A 27446-nucleotide genomic window follows, 5' to 3' on the forward strand; every position below is an offset into this window, starting at 1 on the left:
AGAAATTCTGTAATAGAAACACAATATATTATTTGGCCAGGTGAGCATTTAAAGACACTGTGTAGAATTTTAAAGTCATGTTCTGTTTCTTTGTAGAAAAATTGCAGTTGGTCAGATCCAAGAGGCTGAGGTGTACAACCACTTTTCTACATGTAGAGGCTTTAATTAGTCACAAAAGAATGACTCAGTATGCCTCCAACAAAGTGCTGGTCGGATCGTCTAACGATGTACATCACACCTTTTTAAATTAGGGAAATGTAGAATCTGTGTCCAACAATTTTTGTAATGTTTGGAAACAGATGATTTTTTAAAACTGGTCAGTGGTGTGGAGGTGCAGAGGTAGGCTACATTTGTGTACAGCCAAAATTTAACCTTGTAGCCAATGTTTTGATCTTTGTGGATCACATCTTTACTCTTCGCTGCAGTTCTCCAACAAGCTTCTACCAACATATGAAGCCTCCTCTACTGTCTTACAAACACATCTCTGGTTCTTTGTGGTATTGTCTGGTGTTGGCGACATCATCATTAGAAAAAAATGTGACTGGATTAGAACTCAACCACAATTTCTGTCTCCAAAGATGGGGCTACAACAGGATCGGGTTAAAGCCCTTTCCAGTCCAAGCTCTACTTTTACTTTGAAAATACAGGACTAATTGCTGTTATCTAAACTATTCCCCTCCATTGCTGAAAACATTTTTTTGCATAATGTAAATTGCTGACTTAAAATTAGCTTTTGCTAAAACAAAATCAATTTGCACAAATGTATAATGTTTTTTATGAAGAGTCACCTTCACGACTGCTGTGGCAGTTTTTTGTTCCTATTTGAATATTGAATTTATTCAGTCTGATATTTGATTTTAATTCAAGTTAGTGACATACTGAACGTTGTAGTGATGTCACAGAATCAAAGATACGCCTGTTGTGAAGTGCTTTAACAAAGTCTCTTCTGCTGAGTTCTCCTTTTTAGCCATTTCAAATACACACACACACACACACACACACACACACACACACACACACACACACACACACACACACACACACACACACACACCTGCAAATTAAATTCAATAAATAAGACTTACAATGTTATAAGGCAATGTTGACCATGCATTTGTCACAATGAACAACAAATCAAGAAACATACATGGTAACAATATGCACATTCATTAAGAGCAACACGGTAGCCACTCCCCACAATTTTTTTATTTTTTATTTATTTTTTTTAAATCAAGTGAAGTTTTCAAGGCTTTCCGGGTGATCTCCTGATCGACAGGGCTCATCCCCACCACACCTGGCCCTGGTGTCTGCAGTGGGACGACCTCTTCATCCAGAGAGCCCAGTCCAGCAGCAGGCTGGACACACAGCAACTGGACCCAGCCACAGTGGGGCTTTTGCATTGCATCCAAAGTTGGGAGTTTATTCAAGAAAAATCGAAAGTCTTTGTGGAGACAGAGATCCAGCAGCCAGCTGCTCAGAGCCTCAGGACAGTCCCGAGGTTTCCAGGTAACTCTGGAGTTTCCTAACTGTACTTCTGTCCAAGGAGCAAAGGTCGAAGTCAAAAGTAGTGTTTGTGATGTGGAAGTGTCCAGTCTCTTCAATCAGGTTCACAATCTGGAAAACATGAGGAACAGCTGGTGAACACTCAAAGTATTTATTTCTATAACCAGAGCTGCAGGGTTTGATCTGATGAGCTTTACATGAGCAGAACAAACACTGTTTCTTTAACTGACACTTCAACTCCTTTACTCATCGGCTTATTCTTTAACCTACACTTCAACTCCTTTCAAAACCTATAATTTAATGCCTTTAAGTGCATACACTTCAGCTGATATCACAAACTCATTGTGATACCTCCAGTGATACTTTTAGTTTTTACACTTCAACACTTTGACACTTCAAACTAGCACTTTCAGCTAGTGCTTAAACTTCAATCAGCACTTACACTATAACTGACACTTCATCTTTTTCCTGCCATTAAAGCATTTTCTTAATTTAATTCAAACTCAACATGGTAAGACACTTAAACTGTTTCAAGTGTTTGAGCTGCCAATTTGCTCATTTTCACAGGAAGCACACATCATGTTTCTTCAGAAAATCTTTTCTAGTTTCAGTTTTACCCATTTTGGGATTTTTGCTTGCGACAGATCAGATGTGAGACATCTGTTGCTTTGGCTTTGTGAAGCTGGCCTCAAATCCACTTTGACTCTTCACAGAACAGTGGAACTCAAAACAAGAGGAATCATGTTAGTGTTTCTTTACAACCTGAAAGAAGTGACTCGTACTTGTAAACTCATTCAACTCATCAGCCAACAAGTGATTCTCTGAACAATGAGAACAAATGCTTACAGAGGACCTGGAACAGAACTGGTCCAATGCAAAAACTGACTGTGGTGCAGAGAATTTGGGTGCAATCAAATCCTGTGGTGAAGCAGTAACTGACACCTGTGCCACTAAGATAAAAAAGTAAGGGCATGTGTCTATATAGTGTTTTATTCTGGCAGGGGACTGAGGAGCGCCTCATCCCAGCGCTTGTGTTTTCTCTCTATGGCAACAGTATCTTGACAACATATCGCCACCATCATTCAGTGTCTGGCCGATCTGCTCCCACAACTTTTCTGTCTCTGTTAAGGCAGTTTCTATCCGACATCATAAAACTCCTCCAAAACAGGATTCTCTTCCATTTTCATTACCAGGGTAACGAGTCTCGCCCCATCTGATTGGCTGTCTGAAGAGGAGCTGCAGTGATGACACTGGTGTCTTTCTGAAGAGTTCAGAGATTTTTAACTAAAAGCTGGGTGCGGCAGTTTCTCCTCCAGGCGGTTGAGTCTTCATTCACTCTCTTCTCAGTGGGAACAATAGAAAAAAGACGATGGCGCTCAGAAGGTTTTTCAAAAGTGGTTGAGTCTGAAAATGCTGCTCTTGCTTTTTAGTGTAGATGGTCCTTGGTGATTAGATGTCTTGGGCATTTAAGACCAACTGTGTTTTCAGAATCAGCTGGCTCACTGTGAACACAGTGCAGGTTAAGTAGTCAGTTTGGAAAAGGGGGGTCAACCTGATCCAGTTCACACTACAGAGCGTCTGTAGAAGGAATTGCAGCCCACGTTAATTACAGGGTAGATCTAAGTCAGATGCTCAGGCGTCACTTCACACTCATTCTCTTCTTTTAGTCGTCTGGCTCAGTTTCATGACTGTTCAGGATTCGTCTCAACTGGAAACAGCTACAAAACTCCTGTAGTCCCACTGTCTACAGACATGCCATCTGCATTACACTTCTCTGTGTGATCCAATATGCGGTCCCCACCAGTGAGCACAGAGGCTGATACTTAATCATTTCCATCTCTTGTAACAGGAAATAGAGCCAGTTGGTGAACTGCTAGATTAGCTTGATTACTGTGGAGTTAAAGCCGTGTGCATGAGTGACGCCGCTCTGGATGGGATTTCGTGTTTTCCTTGGAGCCAGACGTCTTGTTAGGGGAGCGAGGCAGGAATTGGCAGCTGCCGCTGGGAAGATCCATTAATGCCGTCACATGATAGGCCTCGAGAATATGAGCAAGAAACATGCAATCTCTAAAGTGGAGGGAGGTCAACCAAATAATTCATTGCTTCCAGATGAAGCCGCAGATTACAGCTCCTCCTTTAATCCAATGCAACAATATCACCATGTCCTGATACTCTGATGACATCAGTGAAAATGTGGGAAATGTTTTTTATTGGCAATGTAATTTGACTGAGTCTACACATTATATTTACTGAAGGAAAACAGCTTCCACTTAATTACCATCAGTTACTGATGTAACATGGACAAAGTCATATTACATCAAGGGATTTCTAATGAAACTACAATGTTTAGGTTTTTGTAGTACATTAAGTGTAATAAGTTGTACTTGCATCACACTGCATCTTATATGCTCTTTCGTTCGTTTGGCGCCTCACATCTGGTCAGGAGCTTTGGGTATGGAGCGAAAGAATGAGATTACAGATACAAGCATCTGAAATGAGTTTCCTCCTTAGAGATAGGGTGAGGAGCTATGATATCCACAGGGAGCTTGGAGCAGAGCAGCTGCTCTACTGGCAGGAGGCCTCGGGGTAGAACCACAACACCTCGGGATCCCCCAGGAGGAGCTGGAATATGTTGCTGAGGAGAAGGTGATTTGGACCATTTTTTGTGGAGGGAACCAGAGTCATGATAACTACAGAGTTGGTCTACAAAGATACGTCATCCCTGCAGCTCTTGGTGATACTGAGTGGTGTTTGGTCTTTGGCTGAGCAGACAGACACTGGAGGAAGGTGGAAGTGACCAGACATTTTTAGGTCTGAAAATGCATGCTGGGTTCCATAAATCCTCGGGTGGCGCCATAAAAAAACCCCACAGGTCTTATTCTTCTGATGTTTTTGTCAAACAGATTTCTGGCTTATGTGTGTCAGACTCTCATGTTCACATTCATTAGTTGCAAACGGATAAAACATGAGCGTGTTCAAGGAATGCTCTGTTTTAGCGAGTTCATGCACAAAACTTTTAACATGTAGATGTAGCATTCTGGGAAACAGGCAAAATGAAAAGGGTAAAGATCCAAACAAACAGTGGGGAAAGTCCCGCCCCCTCCATCCCCCCTGCTGAGCAGACAGAGACCAAAGAGTCATTCAGTTCTACTGTACTATGACACAGGAGAAATGTCTTCAGCTCATATTAGCAATAAGGTTAAAGATTGAACCAGAACCAGCAGCTGTACACAGAGATCAGCTTCAACCACCAGTAGCTTCCACAAACGACTGTGGTCCAGGACACACATGAATTCACTGAAATGACCATGACTGCCATTAACACGTCACAGTGTTCACTGATCACCTGGCAGCCCAGTAATGTTTAAATATCCTCACGCCCACCTGTCTCTGCCTACGGTTGTTGAGCGTGTGAAGTGAACTGTGGGAGAGGGTGCAATCTGACTCACCGGGTGTAGGCTGTGGGTATTAGCCTGAAATTCCCAACAACCTCTGAGCTGTGGCTGAAACTGGTGAGTTCTGACCAAATGTTTTATTTGAGAATTTTAATGACACCGTCTCACCACCTGCAAATGTTCCACTAAAACAAGTTTCCCTCTGCACCATCACTGCATTCAGCACCGCTGAAGATGATTGTGATTGGTTTAAAGAACAAACAAACCAGCAATAGAATGATACAGGGTGCAGCTGTGGAGAGAGGGCTGAGAGAGCTCCATCACAAAGGTAAGTGACTTGACATCTGTTGACAGCAGCAGCTCACCTGTTGCAGTATGTGACCTTCTCTTAGTGTCATCAGTCTTTTGTGCAGCTCCACCAGCTCATCCAGGTATGCCTGGAAACACACAACAGCGAGGGGTTAGCTGAAACCAGCTGTTAGACACAAGATGATGAACATGCATCTAATCCAGATGTGACCCCCTGGCCGTAACCCTAATACACAGTGCGGAGGTTGTTCCACAAAACTCTTCTTTTCACTGGACTAAAGAGGTTCTGAAGTGTTAACTGTTGTCTAAACAACAACATTTTATAATTGTCTAAAATGGGCAAAATTTCAATTTAAAATGTGGAACTTTCTGATCAAAGACTCAGGAAATAAGATTAATAAATGTACCAGATGTCTTATGTCAACTGGACAGTTTTTGATACCCAGTGTTACGGACACCAAAAAACTACCAACAAAGGATTCAGGTCAAAACCCAGCACATCATACATCAATGCTAAACCAAAGAATTAGACCACATCTTCTTACACTATCTGAACAAAGCAGTCAGCTGTCAGCGGAGGTGGACAGTAAAAAAGTAAATTTATGTGAGCACTGTACTTAAGTATATTTTTCAGTATCTGTACTTTAATGAGTATTATTTTTTTGTAAAATTATCACTTTTACTCCACTACACTTAAAGACAAATATTGTACTTTTGACTCCACTACATCTCTATGAAGTACCTTTACTTTGAAGTCATGTCATGTTCGATGTGATGTGTGTCAGTGTCGTAACGATGGAGACGTTAGATAAAGATGAGGCAGAAGATTCATCATGTATGTGAAGTCTGTGTTTGAAGGTTTATAAATAAAGAAAGATTCATTTAGTTTGAAATGTTTGCTGTGTTTACCACGACCAGACTTCATCAATAAATAAAAATAGAAATATGAAAACAACAAAGGCTCCTTACGTTGATTCAGTTGTGTTTTTATGTCCATGTCAACAGTCTTTGTATCATATCTTACAGTCTTTTTATTTTCCAGGTTCTACAGTCAGACAGTCAGTCAGTCAGTCAGTCAGTCAGTAGGTTGATTCAGAGTCATTAGGTTCTGTAAATGTGTAACAATACAAACATTAAAATCAAGCAGTCCAGTACTTTAACTCCAGTAAAAATGTGACTGAACAACTTTCACTTGTATTGGAGTCATATTTGACCAGGAGGATCTATACTTTGACTCAAGTAAAGTAGTAGTGGACTTTTTACACCTGTGAGTATCAGCACAAATGTTTACCTTTGTCATTTGACTACACAGACAATGTGGTTTATTTCAGAGGATTTCTTTTCTTTTCTGGACAGCCAGTTGTTTATTTTTATGTGCTTATTTATTGTGAAGTTTATTAGATGTGAAAGTGGAGAAAGACAGAACCTGCTGGGAGATGATGACATGCTGGAATCAAACTCTCTCTGCAGTCTCCCCCAAACCATTTTATTTTGTTTGACAGTGTCACATATATATTGTGTTTCATCTTGTCCTAGCTCTTCACTGAGATCACATGATGTGATCCAGTATTCACACCCATGACACCATGTTTCTTATGGCTGCACCTTTCAATCAAATACAGATATTCTAGATGGTTTTATTTCACCTAAATTCAGAGATACCTGCTCACACTGGAAGCTGTGGATTCTCCACTAGAGTTGAAAATAAAGTTTCATATGCAGCATGAGTTTATACTGATGAGTCAGTGGGTGTGAGACGCTAAAACGTTTATGCAACAAGCTTCAAACTCGAGTCATGGTCAAGTATTTTAGAGTCGTTCACAGTGTTAGAGCCGTGCTGTGAGTTGGACTGATGATTCAGGATGAAGCCGTTTAACTTACATTAAAAAACACATCTATCTATTACTATGTCTGAATCATTTCTTCCTTATAATATTTCCTAATCTTTTATTCTGAAATAGAAAAAAAGAAGGTCCTTGTACCTTGTCACAGTCTATGTTCTTATTCTTGTCCTGTTTGCTCTGCTTGGTGGGACTCTTCACCTCCAGTATCTGACAGGGGGCAGAGGAAACAGGGTCACGTACCTGTACACACAGTCAAACACCTTATGGTACATGATGTAATACGACCTTACCTGGTTATTAGTAGTCTTTAATAAGGGCGGGGCCTCGTTGTGGGAGGGGGGTGAGGGCGAGGAGCTGTCACTCTCACTGCCATCACTCAAACTGACCCTGGGTGGGTAACCAAAAAAACACATGGTTCAGTACATCAAAACACACACACTTCATATGCATTACACACATTCATTTCATCCACTGCCAGTACAGAAATATTGATTAGTGCAACTTTAAATACTCAAGGGAAATGTGGGAACTGTTGATAGTCATATTTACATGATCAGCAACATTACATATAACTGACACCTTTCACTAGGTTTCATGTCTAAATAATATAAACAAAAATATCTAAATATTTTTGTGTGTTGTTTCTGAACCAATTCGTCTGACTTCAGTTACTGTCTCTAAACACGGATAAACTCGCTTTGACGCTTCACTTTTTTCACTCTCTCTAGTTCCCTCTGCTCCAGATACAAACACACACACCTCCTTGCCTATGACACACAGGCAGAGGGTTTTCTGGATGGGCGGTGGAGTGTGTCTGTGAGAGGGAGAGGGTGAGAGGAGCGAAACGCCAAAGAGAACTTAATGCCGGTGTCTTAAAACAATTATGTGACAATTTATACTATTTATACTCACAACATCCCAAATGGAACAAATTGCAATACAAATTCTTTACACTGCCCACCTCTATGAAGAGGTCAGTTAGTGAACTGATTGTGACTGTTTTCTGACCTGCGTTGGTGGTGTGTGAGGTGTGTGTGTGCGAGTCGCTCCATGTCAGAGTCCATGTCGTTGTCATCATCGTCCTCTGAATCCTCGTCATTGTCGTCTGAGTGCAGATCCTGCATCACTGACTGCAGCGGGCCCAGAACTGTGTGTGACACAGAACACAACAGACCACACTGGAATAAAGTTTTTATTATTATTATTTCAAATAAAACACTGGTGAGAACATGCATAAAGAAGCAGATCATGCTGTATGGGGGGGGGTGATGGAGGGACGGTGCAGTACAGCTTGTGGGTGCAGGAAACTGGAGGTGAGGAACTGCTGCTGGTTTTATCCCCACTTCATTTTTAAAAGCTGTCATTATTTCATATATATATATATATATATATATATTTATATATATATATACACATATATATATATGTATCATGAAAAGAACAGAACAGTGTTAGTTCATTTCTCAGTATGTTTTGACTTCTCCACCCTGTCAGTGACTCAGCCCAGAACCCATTGGTTCATACTGAAGGTGGAAATCTTAAAAACAGCTCATGAATATATAGTTTCATTTTTTAAAAAGGTTCAGTCGCTTCCTAAAACATATGGTCAGTAGTTTTTGACAAACTATAATCATTGCCTCCGACAAACAGTCCAGCTCCATGTTACAGACTCATGTAAAATATATATAGTGCTGACTTCAAAGGAACATAAAATAAAAGTGCAATTTTTCACTAAATTGAAATGAGTATAAATATTGTCGAGTGAATTTCAATAAAGACTATTATTACTATAAGGGTACTGATGGAGTTCTGGCACACGGTGCAGTGAGGTCTCAAGTTGTGAGGTCACAGTGACCCTGACCTTTGACTACCAAACTCTAATGAGTTGGTCTTTAAGTCCAAGTAAATGCTTGTATAAAATTTGAAGAAATTCCTTTCAGCAGCGGATTAATCCACATTTGTTGCTCTAGTTGAATTTTTGGTATATGTGGGATTGAGTTAAGATAAACTACAGTGTGTGTGTTCATGGTGTAGAAACATGTCACCGAGCACAACAGTGTGGCTCCCTGGTGTGTTTTAATAGCTGTTGGACAATGAAAGCAAGAATAAATATGTTCACATGTCAACGGTGATGGGGCACCAGACCCTGCTGACTTTACTGTAAGGAGATGCATGAATATTCATGCAATCAGGCAAGCATCAAAATGTTATCCATGCACATGTGACCAGGCTGTGGGGGCCTCACAGGTCTCAGTGGAGCATTACCTGTGTGGGTGGTGGCAGGAAGAGCCACCCTCTTCCTGATGATGAAGTCCACCACTGCACCCAGAGAAGATTACAAACACACAGAGGTCACTCTCAGGAAGAGAAGCTCCACAGATGCAACAAGTCCCACATGGGACTCACCTGGTCCTGTTGGACTACTTCAGTCCATTTTCAAAGAGCTTTCTTTTTCTTTTCCACAGTTTTGGACATAATTTCTAACAGCAGTGAAAACATTCACTGCTCAGGTCTGTGGGCTGCAGCCACATCAAAGTGCAACAGTCCAACATGCTTTAAACATATGGCTGTTCATCAAAAGGACATATTTGGAAGTAGAAAAAAAGCTTGAGTCAAAGTCAGATTGTGTTCTGTTGTTCTGTAATATCTAGCTGTCATACAACTTCCTGTCAGGATCATAATATCACTGTTGGCCTTTGTTTTCACTTTCAAGCAGTAAAACAACAAGCATAAAAAAATATACAAACATAAAACAAACATAAAAATATTATGACTTGCTTTGTGAAATGCTGCATCTGTTGCTCATAAAAAAAGTTTCTCAAAATGTTTTTCTTTTGTCTCTTGTCACATAAAATTAAAACTTCATTTAATAATGATTTTTAATGTAAAATTACAACTTAATCTCACAATATAATGGACATTTAGTTTCTTTCCCATAGAATTAAAACTCGATTTCATTATGATGTGAATTTACTCTGGCAACATTTTCAAAATTGTATGATTTAACTCTTAAAATCTCCCTATCAGTGACCCCATTAAAACTTATTCATAACACCTCAGTATTAAAACTGCTCAGTAAAATGTTACCAGAACAAACAAGAAGAGAAAAAGACTTCAGGCTTTTTGTTCAGGTCAGACTTTTGCTCTTGTAAAATCTTGTATTTCCTGCCCTCTGTCTTATAGAAAGGTTATAAAAAGATAATAAAGCTCCATTATGTTCTGATGCTTCATATGAACCACACCTGATAAGTATACAGATGATTTCTGATTGAAATACACAATAAAGATGAGATCTGCTGTAACTTGAGTGTGTTCCAGACACTAACCTTGTCGTTTGTGGTGTGTGGGCACGAAGCCTGAACTGGAGCTGGAACTGGCTGGACTGGGCTGTTCAGACTGGAGGAAGAAGAGAAAACAACAGGTGAGAATATGATACACATTACACACACTCACCACAACCCAATGTTTTGTGCAGATATTTGAAAAGTTGACATTGGACCAATTTCATCTCCTCTGAATTTCTTTCTAGTTAGGAGCAGCTGCATTAGAGAATCTCTCGTTCTTGTCAGATTATTTATCTCATTTACAAGTGAGACCTGAGTACAGAAAATCAAATAAAATCAAATAAAGAAAAATATTAATAGAGTTTAAATTTTTTTTTTAAAGAAAAGATATAATGTAAAACAGTTACACCCTATGTCAGTAAGACTTCTGATCAAATTTTTGAATGCATGTCAAGTTTCAGTCTGCTCTGTAAATTATTCCAGACAAATGGGCCGCGATATCTGAAGGCTGTCCCACCAAGATTTGTATTTATTCATCAAAAGGTCAAAAGGTACAGAGGTGTGGACATTAAAATGAAGTTCACTACGACTTTCAAGGTGCATTCTGGCAGAAAAAACATCCAATTACAGATTAAAACTCTGATGTGCGCCACTAAAGGCGGACAAACACTAACAATTACTGTGATGAGAAAACAAATGTCTCAGTCTGTATCTTTAATGAATTTACTTCTGGAATCTGGGTTAGTTTTGGATTAATTCAATTGTGGTGCCATGTTTTGTTCAATTCATTACCACACTGACTTGTGCCTCCAACTGGCCTCTCCATGGCAACAGCAGCCACGGCTCATGGGTATTGTAGAAAATCATTCATTAGATTTCAAACATGAAATAATCAAATGTGGGTGCACAGCATAAACCTGACTGGTACATTGCCCAGGAGCTTCCTCTGTTTCTAGATTACATGACATGGAGAGTATTGTTTTACCTTTGTATATCTTCAAGGACATTTTTGTCCTTTTCATTTTTGATTTTGGAATTTCAAGCTCAGATCAACACTCAGCACTGAGAGGACAAAAACGTTGTTCAAAACCCATTTAAACTGCAATCTTTGATCCCTCTGCCATTACAGCATAAAATCAATCATTCTATTTGATTAGGCTTTTATTCTGAAGTCTTGGCTAGAAAATTGGAGGTTTTAACCATTGTACCAGATGAAGTCGGATTTGTCCTATGAAGTAAATAGCTGTCATTTTCCTGGTGTCCACAAGGGGCACTGCTGCTCTGTTATGGAGCACTGTACATAACTGGAATAAATACATCTGGATGTGTTGTATGGATATCAATGTGGAGTGTATGTCTGTATTGGCCAATTTGTGTGCGTGTATGCGTGTGTGTGTCATATACACTTTCACCCACTCACACATACATGCACGTGCATGCGCTGGCCTTCAAACTCAATTGAACATTATTCATTATACTTCATAGGTGCAGTACATTTCTGTATATGAGTTATAGTGAGCTTTTTAGGGTGTGTGTGTGTGTGTGTGTGTGTGTGTGTAATGAAGGTCTGTGCATATTTGTAGTGTGTACTTCTGTGCCTACATGCAAGTGTATGTGATTGCATGTCAATATAAGAAAAGAGCAAGTGGTTCTCATGGCGTCATTTCTCATGATAATCCACAAAAAAAAAAATCTTCTTAGCATTTAGTAAATGAAAATTAATTCAACAAACTGGAACTTAAAGGGCTAATATCCTGGAAATGAGTTTTTGGTTGTTATGATCAATGCTGATGTTGGTTAAAAAAGCAATTATGTGAAAGTGGAAAATAATATGAATATATAATATTTTTATCGGCAGTTTTTAGATGCAGACATTTTTGTTCTCAAAGGAGTTCAGTTTAATGTTTTAACAGGATGCACAAGGGTTGAGGAAATGGGAAAATATAGTATGAATGCAAACACTTCCTGAACTAGCTCCTCCACCCACTTTACAGTAACCAGCAAAGTCTGAATGCACCAGACTGAGCTTCATAGTTAAACAGACACTCTCAGGGACACCACCAGCTTGTCAGCCATGTTTGTTCTATGCACTGATCCCAGGTGAGCACACGTCTGAGAACGGGCAGAACTCCAGGTGCTCAGCCGATTCTTTTTACCACATTCCTCACATTTGTGTTTCTGCCAGTGTGTGTGTTCACTGCTGAGCCGCTGCCTGCTGGTGAACAAGAGCTGGAAGAAGAGCTTAAACAAAGCTGTTGGTGCAAGGTGAACGTATCCAAACAAGCCACATGGTCTCATCAAGAAGAGAATTGTGCCTAATAAAAAAAATAAATTGTATCAGACTTCCTCTCAGACATTTGGAGGACACTCGGCCACTGTGCTGTATTGCTGGAGGTCAGAGAGAAGTAAAACCTCCACCACATTTAGTTCATTCCATTTAGAGACAGTTGAGGAAGCCATCAGACTTCATCATAATTTAGCTTCCTCCTTTAAGAAATCTGATGGGGCCAACTCTTCCTGAGTACAAAGCAATGTTTTTTACAGGCCCATGAGAAATGCTGCTTAACTGCAGAGGCAGACAGCCTGTCCTCTGAACACACTGGTTCTAAAGCCCCAAATTGTTGATGATGCAAATAAATGACAAGTAAATGCATTTTAGGCATCAACATTAGAGATGCAAATGCAAGTTACACAAACATTTTGTAACCTTTCTTTAATGGACAATTCAACTATATGTTCATAATAAAACATCAACTATTAACTATTAAAGGTCCACATAGTATAAAGGTAGATGTCCATGTGTTGTTTGATTATAAAGCAGGTCTAGGTTCTATATTAATACTGTGAAAGTATCAAAGCCTCAGTCCACAGAGAAATGCACACAGCCTGTATTCAGAAACTGAGCCTTAAAACCTGCTGTCAGGACTTCTGTAACTTTGTGATGTCACAACAAAGCAGTCACTTCAGCCACACCCCAAGCCCCTGCCCACCTGGACCCACCATCCAACACTTGCAGGATTTGGTTTCTCTGAGTGTTAACCTGAAATCTGCTATATCTTTATTGGATCACTCAGAAAAAAGTCTCAGAGACTCCTCTCTTCTGATTGGCTCACCGACCTGTTGTTACTAGAGCTCCAGAGAGAAGCCTGAAAGAGGACATGTAAAACTACATTGAGAAATATGGAGCTTTAAAAGACTAGGCCAAATGTATTCTCTCTCTCTCTGAACAAGGGTAAATGTTTCTCTGCGGATTTTTTATACTTTCACAGTATTTATTTTGCACCTCAACCTGCTTTATAATCAAAAAACATGTGGAAATCTTTTTCCACAGTATGGAAAGAATTGAATATGAAGTCAGCAGCTGCGTAGCCTGCTCTAAACTGGCCAGTTCTAATCACTTTGATACCAAGTCATTTGTCACAAGCCATTTTGACACCTTTGTCAAAAGTTTTTAAATTTGTGGATACCTAATAAATTGCAAAGAGGATGCGGTAACAGTGCTCAGGGGAAGACAGTGCTTGGCTGCAAATTAGATGGACACATCTTAATAGTAAGATGTGCTCATCTGGCCCCTGATTTGTTCACTGATCTGAAGAACCTTGAAATTGAATGTAACTCACTGCCTCGACTCCAAGCTTTAAGCATTGTGGTTTGGTATAACAAGACAGGGTTTATTACAGATTGTGTTTCTGTTGGGTAGTTCAAATCCAAAAGCTCTGGAATCAGGGGAAGGTCAACAACTAATCAAGTGCAGGATTTTCTGTCAACTTGCATTTTCTGAATTTACTTTCTGCTTAAAATCATGTTGACAGAACCGAACAATGAGGCAGACTGCAGCACCCTGACAGAGTTCAGTGGAGTTATGTTGCTTTAGTAAAAAGTATTTGGGCACATTTTGGATGTATTAAATGTAAAGGGCCAAATTTGATGCATAAGAAGATATATTTGTGGTTTTAAGAACCAAAAACCATCTCAATGTAGTTTTACATCTCCTCTCTCAGGAAGAGAGGAGGCTCTTCTGATTGGCTGACTGTTTTCTGAGTGATCCAATAAAAATATAAGATTTCAGGTAAACACTCAGAGAAACCAAATCCTGCGTGGGTGGGGTTTGGAGCGTGGCTGACATTTGTTGTGACAACACAAAGTTCCAGAAGTCCTAACGGCTGGTTTTAAGGCTCAGTGTCTGAATACAGGCTGTGTGCATTTCTCTGTGGACTGAGTTCTTTGATACTTTCACAGTATTAATATAGAACCTAGCCCTGATCTATAATCAAACAACACATGGACATCTACCTTTAGACTGTATGGAGCTTTAATAACTAGCCTTTCAGATGAAGGTGACGTAATGTATGAATATTAACCACACCATCACCCAGAGACAAATCTAAACCAAACTAAAACACTAACTAATGAGCTGAGCAATCAACAGACATTCAGCCAGTTTACAAAACCTCCAGTCAGTTCTGGTTGGGTGAAGAAAATGACTCGATCCACAGTGTTGTGGTTAATGATGGAGTGTAGAGGGTTTTCTCCACTGCTGGTGACACAACATCAGTAACAGCACCGCACTCTCTCCAGAACAAAGACATTTATCCAGTAGTGGTGGTAGTAAAATAATAATAGTAAATCACACTTTGATTTCATTGTTCTCTGTGACATGCTGCCAAACTACAGCAGTTAGCTTTTCATAAAAATGAATGAATGAATGAATGAATGGATGAATAAACTGTGTTTTGTAAGACCCATCCCTCGTGGAACTATTCTGGTACATAAACCCACCAGCATCCAACAGCACAATATATTAACCTCATACAAATTTGAACAACTGACAAATAATGTCCCAGTTGCCAATATTCATATATTGCAGTAACCCTAACCCCTGACCCTTCACACTTCACATAATTTTTCTTAAGCAATAAGTTTTCAATTTTGGACTTTGTCACATTTCTCCTGCTGATTGTTTTTATGCTTTTAGCCCTGACCTCCTCCACCTCTGGGCTAGAGAATCAGATCAGTGTCAATGTGTCTGTTTGAGAGGACTGACACAAAATGCACTTCTTGTTATGCAAACCCAAATTCATGAAGGAGTACGCTGCTGCAAACCAGAGCTTCCTGAAAAAACAATTTGGGGAGAAACGAGCGACAGAAGAAACATGAGAGAAAAAGAGGACAAGGGAGGACAAAAGGCAGAAGGACTTCAATGGACGTCACCTCCTGCCAACAAACAACTCACAGCTGGTCTGTTGGTTTATGGGACAGCTTCTTCAGAGTGCCATAAATCTTACCAGCACTCCTTTTTAGGGCTTTTGTCTTGCTTTACTCAAAGCCACCAAAGCAGCCCTCTTCAAAGACAATAAATAGTCTTTAGCTGCAGTTTACTGGCATCAATCTAGCCTCTTCTCCTGGCACAGTTGGGATGGCCCAAAAGAAATGCCAGCAAACAAGACTGCTGACCAAGACTATTTGGTTTCTCCTGTCTAATTCAGCGGGGGCTGTCCAAACAAAACTATTTTAATGCGAATGAAGAAGCTTTTCAGTTTGACACTCGATTCAAACAAAGCCATTTACACTGAAATGTTGTGGTTTGCAACACAAACGTACTTTAAACTTCTGATCTTTTTCACTCTTGCTGCAGTAACACGGCGACGCGTGGTGGAACATTTAAAGTTGTAATATTCTTCTGAAAAATTTCATCTACTTTACTCAGACCGACTGTGTCAGGTGGGTTTTTGTCGTTACTGCCCAAAGAATATAAAATAAAAAAGAAAACTTTTTACTGGATAGAACCATTCAAGTTATTTCACAAACCGAGTGCTAAATCTTAAACTCACTTTGCTTTATAACCAACCTTTAGCTGTATTATTGACAGTATTAAAAAAAATCATCCCTTTTGTGTCACACAAGACTCATGAAAATACTTCAACCCATCTAAACTACAGGCCTCTGTGATCAAACTTGTACAGGTGACTCCTCTGCTAAAAACAAGGTTTCCATGCTAACACGCAGCAGCCTGCTTTCCCTTCATGTCATCACCTACTCCACATTTCCTCCTCTCTGCTGTTTCTGGCCCCAGCACTCAGAGGAAAACACTGAGATCAAACAAGTGGTCACATGAGAAATGAGAGCAGCGCGCTCCTACGGTCCGGCGCTCGGCCACCGGGGTTGCTTGCCTGAGGAGAATAAAACACCTGGCATTTGTCACCCCACATCCCCTTTACAGCCCCCAGTCCCTGTGTGAGAAAACTTAAAAGGCATTTACATACAGCACAGACAAAAACACAGGTTCTGCTAGTGCTAAGTAATAACTCCCCTGCCTAAATATGCTGCCCCTGTCAAAAGATACACAAAGACTTGCGCTTTAAAGAAGCTCAGAGAATAGAAATGAAAACACTGTTGCATAAAAGAAAAGTGCTGGAAGCATGGGGATTTAGACCTTTCTTTGACGAACGCGCAGCCTTTTTCTTCTTTGAAAAGTTAAAAGGATTAAAGGGGAACTCTGTGCTATTGACTGCCACGTCTCCCCTTTCTCCTCAGGTGTTGTAAAACCATAAATCTTTCTTGTCTACTACTTGGCTTTAAAGCAGCCATTCTTTATGGGGAGGTTCTCCACCAAATGTGCGTGGACCAGGCAACCCAGTTAAATGTCAGCCTATTCATGAAAAGCACCAATGTAGACAGGAAGTTTTCCAATCCTGCTCTTGAGCTGAAGCCAGGGGGTCAGCACATTTTTATGTCTATAATCAATAATTTCACAATACAAACATATTTAAAATGTATAAAAATCTGTCAATTGTTGTCAATAAGATAACAAAACCGCATCTCTTAAGTGTATCTTGTTGTGTTCACTTCTTGTTTGGCCACCCAGACGCATGCAACTGAACTCCCACCAGGTTTATTGGTGCCCACCCCTTCTTGCAATTTCTCTGCCTAGCCCCCTGGAGTCCACCAGACCACCACTAAAGAAGATTCTCTCCCTGCAGGTCATTTGATTTTACAGCCCTTCAATACAGAATAAGAACTGACCACCAACAAATACTCCTCCCGGAAAGTTCTGGAGAACTGGACACCTTTCCTCTCCTGATCCCCCTTCAACTTTTTTCCCAGTAAAGTGGCCTGAAAACAACAATCACGCAGTCCGACATGGTGGACTCAGCTGTTTCCTCCACGATAATACAAAAAAAAGAAAAAATATGGGTTTCCTTCGTATAGTTACTTCATCAATCAAATCACTTTACTCTTCAGACAGACCAACAACACTCATTCTCTTTTGTCTTTGCTGTACTTACATCTGATTTGGTGGACTGGTCCTCCATATCAGAGTCATTGGGATCCACCAGTTGCTGGAATGGAGGAAGTTTTGACACCTTCCTGCGCTCAGTCTCGTCACCATCTGGTCGTAATTTATTTGTTCGAATTTGCGATCTATCCTTCAACAGTTTATTATCTGAATGTTGAGCATCTGAACCCGACAGCTGCTTCCCTGATGAATCTACAAATCCCTTTTTACGTTTTTTGGCCGCATGATCGTCGCCATCAGGGGCGGACAGACGCTTGTTGAGCCCTGACCCGTGGGTGATCCCCTCAGTCCGATGCTCCTTGGACAAAGACTTGGGTTCCTTGAAGCCCATCTTAGGATTGATATCTCTAAGTGGCTGGTTCTCTTTGGGTTTCCTGGAAGGTTCTTTGGGGGCTTTGCTGGTTTCCCAGCCAGAGTCTCTGAAGGCACTTTTGGGTTCTTTCAAGTCTTTTGGGGGTTTGTCTTTATGGTCCTTGGAAGGTTTGTGGAGTTTGGAGAAGCTGCTGCTGTTGGTGCTGGTGGTTGTGGCGGTGGTGAGGAGGGTGGTGCCACTTCCTTTGGAGCCATCCTGTGGATTAAAGCCAACAAATGAATAAGGTCCTGCACAATGTAAGACATGTCCTAAAGAAGAATGAAGAACTCAACAATAAACAGGCTTAGATTACCTGGTACCTGACAGAATAAAGTTCTAACTTATTTCTAACTCTTTAACCAACACTTAGGATGTTCAAGCAGAATTACATTGAACCATATAAGCTACAAAAGCAAAAAACTTCAGCTCAAAGGGTTATGGCACAAGGAACTTTAGGTCAATGAGCAATCATAATAGGGTAAGAGCATGATTATCCTCTGTGAAACACAGTTGTGTGAGGATGCTATGGGCTGATAATAACTGATATATAAAAGTGAAGTGCCACTGAAAATTAGATATTTCAAGCAGTGTTCAAATCCTACTTTACAGCAGGAAAAATGTATCTTCTGACTATGTTGTCCTCTTGCTGTTTGTGTTGTGTTGGACTACATGTACAACTTTTAAAACGCATGGTCCCAAATGACAAAGTGAGCAAAAACCAGGCAGCTAGGTCAAAGGAAGATTAATCCTCTGCCTTTTACACAAGAGAAAACATGCATGCCACCCTGCAGTTTGGCATTACCATCTGTGAAAAGAGGTCCATTCTTAAGAGAAGCTCAAAAGGGTCTTCTTAGTCCCCATCTATAGGCTTAAACAGCAAACTCAGGGCTTCTTTTGAGCAGTGCTGTTCAGTGGGGTGAAGGGGCCTTTTCAACAGCCACACATGTGCAACCTTAAAAGTGGAGCGAAGGGCAATGTGGAGAGAGGAGGAAATGCATTCGTTCTAACAACGGGGGCCATTTGTCCCCGGGTCTCACCTCAAGCCCCCTTGTCAATATTTCATCAATGCAGTAAACCCATTAAAGCAGTCTAGACGATGGGGTGTGTTACAACTCTGCCCAACCACCACTAAAACCTTTCATTTTGTCTATCTGCTGGTGACCCCGGGACCCCAGGATATAAAGCTGCCGGCTCACTCTAACCTCCAGCGTGCTCCTCCACTGCAGTAAACCCATTTCCCTCCCAGAGCAGCCTGACATAAAACTGCCTCAGTGCTGTGGAATGGACACACAGTCTCTGCAGCCATCAACATTGAGGACATCACTAAAATGGCACTTTTCAACAAACCTTTCAGCACCATGACACCAGCAGGTTAGCAGGTGATGTAAATCTCTGAAGGGCCTATAATAATAACAGTTAGGCATGTCAATTTTAATAATTACCTCCTTTGTAATTAATTAATTGTATATCCAATCACATATGTAAATATTTGCCATGAGAAGTTAAATAGTGCACCAAATAATTCCTTTCTTTGCAATATCAAAACCATGTAAACTGCGTGAGTTCCTGTCAGAAAGAGTCAGCACAAGATCACCTGCCGACTCCTCATCTGACCTATCTGAGCGAGAGCTAAAGCACTTACAGACCGGACACAGCTTGATGACATCCTGTATCACAGTGTCAAGGGTGTTTAAGTGTGATTAATCTGCGTTCATTTTTTTAAGCATTATTTTTCTATAATTAATAAAAATGAACACATAATTTTGACAACCCTAATAATAATAATACAATAGTTGTAATAGTTCCAACTGAGAGCACAAACAACTACTGAATTTTACATTCTAGGTACGTATTCTACAAGAGAACTGAATTATGTAATGTACCCTTTCTAATATATTTAATTATGATTTATTATAGAATTATCTATTATCATATCACACAACTTTTTTTAGTACCTTTCACAGAATATAAAAAAAATGCCTCAGGATATATAATGCTATGCAATATCTATCTAATATATATAATTTTTTTTTTTACTTCTATGTTATTAATTTTTTTATTATTCCAGCTCATTTTACATTCATGTTTTTATGTTCATTTAATATGTTTTCATATGAAGCGGTTAGTGCAAGTCAGTTCTTAGTTGTAAAGCAATTTGGGCTGCATTTCTGGTATGAGAGGTGCTGTACAAATAAAGTTTATTATTTTTCTTATTATATTTGTTAAATTAATTTTACCTGGACCCCCTCATAAAATGGATGGGTTTAGCAATAAAAAACGATTGTTTTTAATTCAAGTTTTTGCTTAACTGACATTCTCCCATGCTGATCAGCAACTATAGCAGCAGAGGTGACTGAAATGACTGAAACAATCCACTATTACAAGAATCCCACTCTTAGTTGCAGGATGTGAGGAAAGATTATAGGTTTTTGAAATATGTACAGAAAATCTCATTACAAAGATCACTGTGAACCATTTAAGACTTTTATAAAACCTTTTTATAGTTTTTGAGGATACTGAATTGAATTCTTAAGAAATATCACATATTTTTTTATTTTATATTATATATTTTGCCTCTATAATATATATTTTTCTATTTCTATCTTCTATATATATATATATTTACTATCTCATTCTCTGTATACATTTCATACGTCAATATTGTAGTGAATATTACATATATTGTAAGACATTTACATTACATTTACAATACATTACATACATTTATCATATATCAACATTATTATTCAAATTTTTATACCTATATCCTATATTATATTACTATATTATATCTATATCAGTAATAATACTACTACCACTATTCTACCTAATGCAGTGCTGCACTTAATATTTCTGTACATCAACATTTACACAAAGATTTGTACAGTTCATATAGTGTGGGGTATTTTAATGTATATAATACAGTTTTTGAATGTAAGTTTTTTCATTGTTTCAGTCTTTTCTATTTTATGTATTTCATACACCTCTATTCCATGTGATGCTGGAACGTGAATCTCACCCCTGTCAACTTATCTGAACTTATTTTAAATTCACAGTTTAAATTTTGTTTTTCAGGTGTGGCAGTGTAATAATGAGACTTTGATAAATAATTGGCTAAAACTATAGTATTTAGAAGTTTTTGTCAAATAATAATATGATTTATTACAAAATATCAATATCAAATGTTTCTAGAGCGATAATTTTTAACATGTGATGTAAAGAGAGGGAGGGTGGGAGGGAGGGAGGGAGGGAGGGGTGTATGACACAGAATGTATGTGACCTCCTGCTCCACCAGTAATTCATCACACACACTGTGTTTAGACTGGAAACCTTTTCCATGTGAAATGGGCCTCTCCTGCCCCGGCTCCTAAATGACACCATTTAGAGGGACTAAAAATAACACTGAATGGAAACAACATGCCACTTTATTGACACACATGATTTAGTGTTGCACGAGATAATATCTTCAATCTCACATGTAACTGCTGGGCCCATCAACTCCCTCCCACCGTTCTCTTCAATAATTCTGAGTCACTTAAGATTATTGTCTACAAATTTGATGCATATGAGACTTTAGAACACATTAGAGAAAACGAGGGGCATCTTCACACCCACAGGTCTTCAGATTCACAGCACTTCTCTGAGTCAGTGGAGTCAGTGCTTATGGCTGAGCAACAGCTAAGATATAGTTTGCTTAAGACAAAGTTGGATGCCTTTGAAATCCCAGAGTTTAAATATGTTGGACGTCTTTGAACGTGCCAAATATGTGGGGGACTAGGGCCTGGAGACTTTGAAGGGGTCACAGAGTGTGAGAGCTGGGTGGGGCCTGGTGGCAGAAGAGCAGCAGAGGCAGAAGAGAAGGTTGTTTAGCTCCAGGCAGGACCTGGAAACAACACTGACCTTTGACCCAAGGAAGCTTTTGCTCTTCTTTGGGTCGGAGAACGTGGATGTGAGCGAGCTGTTGGGAAGTGTGGGCAGCTTCAGGTGCTGGCCAAACAGTGAGGTGGAGCCTTCCTGCATCACCATCACCTGCCACAGGAACAGCAACAAACCAAGGTTACTACAGGTTCCTCTGATTAAAATGAGTTCAAGAGAAGAGCTGGGTGTCATACTTTTAGGTAGGGGTGTGTAGCAGCAGGTATCAAACCTCTAAGGTCAGCTCTGTTCCTAATCCTGTTAACTTACTCTCTGGCCATTTATCAATAATAATTTGAAAGGAAATTGTTCACCACTGGGACTCCTAGTCATAATTAGAGGCAGTAGTGAAAACCAACACCAGCTCATTTTATAAACTGATACTGAACTAAATATTTATTACAACAACAACAACAACAACAACAACATATCATCTGCATATAAGGCAATTTTGGTTTTGAGTGTATTAATGGTTCGTTAATGAGTCAAGATGTGGTTAACCTAGCTTAGCATAAAGACTGGTGGCAGGGGGAAATGGCTAGCCTCACATATCTCCCTTTTTTAACAAACAGAAATATAACACTACGCCCAGCTGTTGTTTTCCTGGCAATAGTTAGAACCATAACCACAAACTGTCCTTTTACATTTTTAATTTGGCATGGATTAAACAAACAACATGTTAATTGGTTAGCATTAGGAGTGTTTGCATGTTTTCTTATTCTCCAGCTTTTAGTCTTAATGTTAAGCTAGGCTAACCATGTACTGACTTGGAGAGAAAGTGAAAAAGCATTTTTCTTCTAAAATACATTTAGTATTAATTAACCAATTACCTCCTCTTCAACCACGAGGTATGGTCACAACTTCCCTTTCCTGAGTTAGTGTTGAATAATGGCCAGAGGTGTTTTTGCAGAACGTTATGATGTCACAGTGAAGTTGACCTTTGACCTTTTGGATATAAAATGTCATCACTTCAACATTTTATCCTGTTACACATTTGTGTCAAATTGACCTGTGGTGGTCCAGTATGAAGGGGTGGTTTTTACTACACTTCAGAGTAATGAATTGGTGATGAATTATGAATTAATTGTCATTTTCAACGTGAGGATTAAACACACTCAAAAGTCTAAAACTGCCTGTTTCTACTGGAGTATCCTGCAGTAATTACAGGGTCAGAACAATGGCCAGAATAAGTGAACACATCAGAGCTGCTTCCATGGTGAGGAACATGACAGTAAATGTCCAAGGATAAAAACTCTGGTACCGTCACCTGAACAGAAATCTGAATCTGCATCCATGACTTCAAATGCATGTTGGAAATCTTACTTTTGAGTCTTCTGAACTTCGTTTATGAGGATCCCGCTGCTGTGAAAGAAACAACATGGAGGGGCAGATATTTATCATCTGCAGTTTGATTGTATAAAACAAAAGGTACAAAGAAATGAAACACAGCTAAATACTAGTTTATTATTGTCTCTGTGGTAAAGTAATTTAGAATGTAATCTACTAGGACCAGAGACTCTCAGTGATGACTCTGCAGCAGACAATGGAGAATTTGAGTTGTGTTATGGTCTATATCAGCACTTGAGGGGGGTGAAGGGCAAAGTAAATAGAGAGCACTTAGCTCTAGTCATAAAACCCACAGACTACAGGGGCTCTCTGGCCAGGGACCAACTGACTGACTGCATCTGACACTGAGGAAGCAGCTGAAGGTCTGATGCAAGTTTATCACAGCTGTAACAAGTACAGAGAGTTTTACTGAGGAGATGAGGTAAATGTATTCTGTACTGTTTCATAAAACAATACTAAAGCCATAGAATTACATCATCTCTATGTTCAAACAAACTATACTGCAGAATTATTTCTCACATAAACTGATGAACACTGGTCAAACAATAAAGCAGCCTGTTTGGAGCAGGAGAACAGATAAGACCAGTGGTTAGGTTGCACCTCCTCTACTCTAACAACATGACATAATCTACAGCTGCTAAGAGCCAAACAGGAATTTTACTCCATGGAAACATTTTTACTGCTGACAGAAAAACATGTGATTGTGCCATTAATACACTGACAGTGAGCTCATTTATAAAATTGCAATGATTAATTAAAAGGTGATTTTCATGGAAATACCAAACCAACAATGAAAATATCCCACTAACAAATTACTTATGACTTATTCCTCTCAGTGCCACTGAGCTCTACAAACTATTAAAAACACATAAATGAGCCACACTGTTGCACTATTGTGATACAGTCCCCAACAAGCGCATAATTTCCCCCTGAACGGCTGTTTTAGGAAATTCCTGAACCTTTTCTTTTTTTTTCAGATGAGACTAGATTTCAGATGCTGTTTTTAAAGTTTTATGTCATTAGGTCATTATGATATTATGTCATCAGTAGGAACCAAATAACTTGGAGTTGAGTGCCATAGAGCAGAGAAGACAGGAAGTGCTGAGAAACAGATGTACACATCACTGGTTTGGATTTTCTGTCGCCAATAGGATAAAAACATAATCGTACATGAATGACTGTTGTTAAGGGATCCTTAGTGAGTCATCTGATCTCAGTGAGCATCAGTTTGAGGCAGCAGATTTACTGAACAACAGTAAAACTATATGAACCTGCACAAGAGAGTTTCTGAACTCCATTGGTTTTCCTCGGAAAAATAGAGATGAAAGTTTTTTCCACAGTAGCAAATGTCTGTGTTGCATTAAGAGATGTCACTCAAGCCCCAGCCACCCCTCGCACTCCTACCCCTCCAGCTTTCAGTAGCTTCCTACGAAACTCCTCCGTTGGGTTGTTGAAGGTGAGCTTCTCACAGCGGAGATGATTGACAGGTGGGTGGCCCTCCAGGTGGAGGAACAGGTCGTAGTCAAAGCGAACTTTCTTCGGTTCTTCCTGAGGAAAAGTGGTGATCATAGGCATAGAGGAGAGCAGTCAGATTCAAACTGTGTCACATGAAGGATCAGATCCAAACTACCATGTTGTACCACACAGGTGAACTGGTTTCTGACAGTAACTTCCTCTGGTTCTTCATAATGACAGGAAGCTGATGAATCAATATGAGCTGAAGATCCCTCAGATTAAAAATGTGTTAAGTAAACATTTTCAAACTGACAGAGTTACACTAAATGTCACATGTTCCTCTATTTTGAAAAAAATGTTCTGCATATTCGACTCATCCAAAACTAAAGACCAGACCAGGTCCCTAAAAGTCTGATGGTGCTGTAAACCTGCAGCACATGGTGATACATGAACCAACAATCATAAAGAAATATGATATTGCTTCTCCAAGCTTGTGGCCCATTCACAATTCTGATTAGTTTTTTTCTACAAAATGCAACAAAACTAAAACATGACTGAAAACAGTATTTCATTTTAGGACCGTCAGCACCAGGTTAATCTCATGGTGATGAGACGTTAGCCTGACATCCGCAGACAGCTGCTAATTAGCATTAACTACATGGTAGTAGAAACCAAACACTGATCAGTGACTTCACTAAGGATAAATGTGTGGTCAATAAACAGCTTTAGATTCCTTCACCAGGCTGTTCCTCTCAGATGTGAGAGTCAGACTCGGCTTCAGACAGACAGTGGCACCTGGAGTCACCATGGTCCCAGAGGAGGACTTGTGACAGCTAATGTAAGCCCACTTGTATTTGAAACATGTAAACTCAATTTTACACATTGTGCAAAAAGAAATGAATTAATTCAATATATACTGTATATTCCAGCTCTTCCACAGCAGAAACATTACAGGGAGAGTGTCCATGGTTATAAAAAGTAAAATCTACGACTAATGACTAATTTATATAATCTGACCAAATATATTGTCATATAGTCAACAGTCACAAAACATTTTTCAAAAAATATGGCATCAAAAACAGACTGTTGACACTGAATAGATAATCAGAATTATAGTATTATACTTCAACCTTACTGTGCAAAAACAATGGGAATTCCAAATTCTGAAGCATCCAATCCAAACACTCCAGTGCTTCCCAAGGTACTCTCTTTCCCTAAACGCCTCACATGCAGACTAATGCAGACATGCAGCATAATGTATTTGTCTCTTATTTTGTGTATTTTATATTCGTAGTAGTGTATTGTGACTTGCAATGTTTTTTGTTTTGTTACCTGCCCAGGTACTACGGATGTAAATTTGCATTCTTGCTACAATCCGACAAGTTTACATTGTGTATTTTGTACCGATTCATTAACAACCTTTCAATTAAAAAAACAAATAAATTAAATAAATATGTATAAATAAATCAGCAGATGCTAAAATTTACTGATTGTAATAAACACCTCACATGTATGCATGTGCAATTTATTTATTTATTTATTCATTACAGTTTTGCTCAGTCTGACCTGCTACTGAGTCAGCCCTTCATTTCACTGCTTTGCTTACTGTACATTGAACCTTGACATTTGACAAATAAAACTGAATTACTGTTTAGTGGCAGCATCACTTAACATAATATACAATTAATTAATAATATCCAAAAAAATCCTCCCACAAAATATCTTATATTCTAATATTTAGGCTGGACTGTATCGAGATGTTCCATTTTGGATATTACCCAAGTCTAATAGGCAGGCGCTACAATTTACTGATTGTTTCTAAACTATGGTGGCCCTGCACTGCAACTTAAGGAGACACTAAAAAATGATGAAACTGCTAGAACGCACTTGTTGTTCAACGGTATTAACTTCAAAAGGTCACAAAGCATTGACCAAAAAGTACGTCCCAGCAGGTTCATCACTTTTTAGTGTCCCCCTTGTGTTGTGAGTATTTGCACCTCATGCATTGTCAAACTGATTAAGATGTTTTTGCATGTGTTTTGTTAAGTTGCAGTGCGTTGAGCTCTCAGGGCCACCATAGTGAACACCTCACATGCAGGCTCTCGGTAGATGCTAGCTAGGCTCACCTCAGTTACTTCAGCGCAGCAACGCAGACAGTTGTGTGACCAAAAATTAGGTCATTTAGAAAACGTGAAATGATGTGTAAGGCTGAAACCGAGTGATTTTATTCTACAAAATAGAGCCTGTGAATGGGAAACGCTGCATGAGCAGTTACAATGAATGACACTTAACAACATCTGTGTCACTGGCTTCAGTCTAACAATGAAGAACTACAAAAATATACTTCTGGAGTTAGTTTTGAAAGGATGTAGATCCACATGTTTACATTTTGCAAATATTTTCCAAAAATTTTAGTTTCGGGTAGTAAAGTTTTAAAAACAGGATCTGGGGTAAAGGCCTACAGCCTCCTCACTCAAAAGCCTCGTTAGCATAAAACCTTCAAACAACCAAAACAAACCTGGTGGAACAAGCAGACTGAGATTTAAAGAAACAGACAGTGGAAGGGGAAGAGGGAATCCAGTGTTTAATATGTAAAACACAATTTAGATTTCTGGTGAGAGAGACTGGAACATGTACCTTGTTTTTGAAGTAAACTTCAATAGGCAAGATGAAGCCTGCGTATCCAGACTCCTCCACTTTGTATGGTGGATCCTTGCAAACTGAAATGAAAGAGAGGTTTACCAT

General features: G+C 39.5%; 1 protein-coding gene across 1 annotated transcript; it reads right to left on the reverse strand.

The window, feature by feature from the left end:
• Positions 1-1170: 1170 nt before the first annotated feature.
• Positions 1171-27446, reverse strand: LOC111223580 (protein AF-9-like). Its single transcript, XM_022747785.1, has 12 exons — positions 27339-27446; positions 24651-24794; positions 23223-23261; positions 21885-22013; positions 17622-18200; positions 10378-10447; positions 9317-9370; positions 8060-8198; positions 7342-7438; positions 7190-7258; positions 5264-5335; positions 1171-1614 (listed from the first exon to the last, which is right to left on the reverse strand). Exons 1-12 carry the CDS (start codon positions 27444-27446, stop codon positions 1483-1485), a joined length of 1632 nt encoding a protein of 543 aa, XP_022603506.1. The 3' UTR covers positions 1171-1482.

The sequence above is a fragment of the Seriola dumerili genome, unplaced genomic scaffold (genome assembly GCF_002260705.1).
Source record: "Seriola dumerili isolate Sdu_G_001 unplaced genomic scaffold, Sdu_1.0 BDQW01000111.1, whole genome shotgun sequence".
NCBI classification, from domain to species: Eukaryota; Metazoa; Chordata; class Actinopteri; order Carangiformes; family Carangidae; genus Seriola; species Seriola dumerili.

Bases quoted from the DNA above. Each gene is read 5' to 3' on its own strand.
- LOC111223580 (XM_022747785.1), bottom strand. From the start codon at position 27,446: ATGGTAAACCTCTCTTTCATTTCAGTTTGCAAGGATCCACCATACAAA. The intron at 18,201-21,884 runs GTCAGTGTTGTT...TTTAATCCACAG, and splicing joins AAAGCTTCCTTGGGTCAAAG to GATGGCTCCAAAGGAAGTGG. The intron at 1,615-5,263 runs GTGAGCTGCTGC...CATGTTTTCCAG, and splicing joins AAGGTCACATACTGCAACAG to ATTGTGAACCTGATTGAAGA.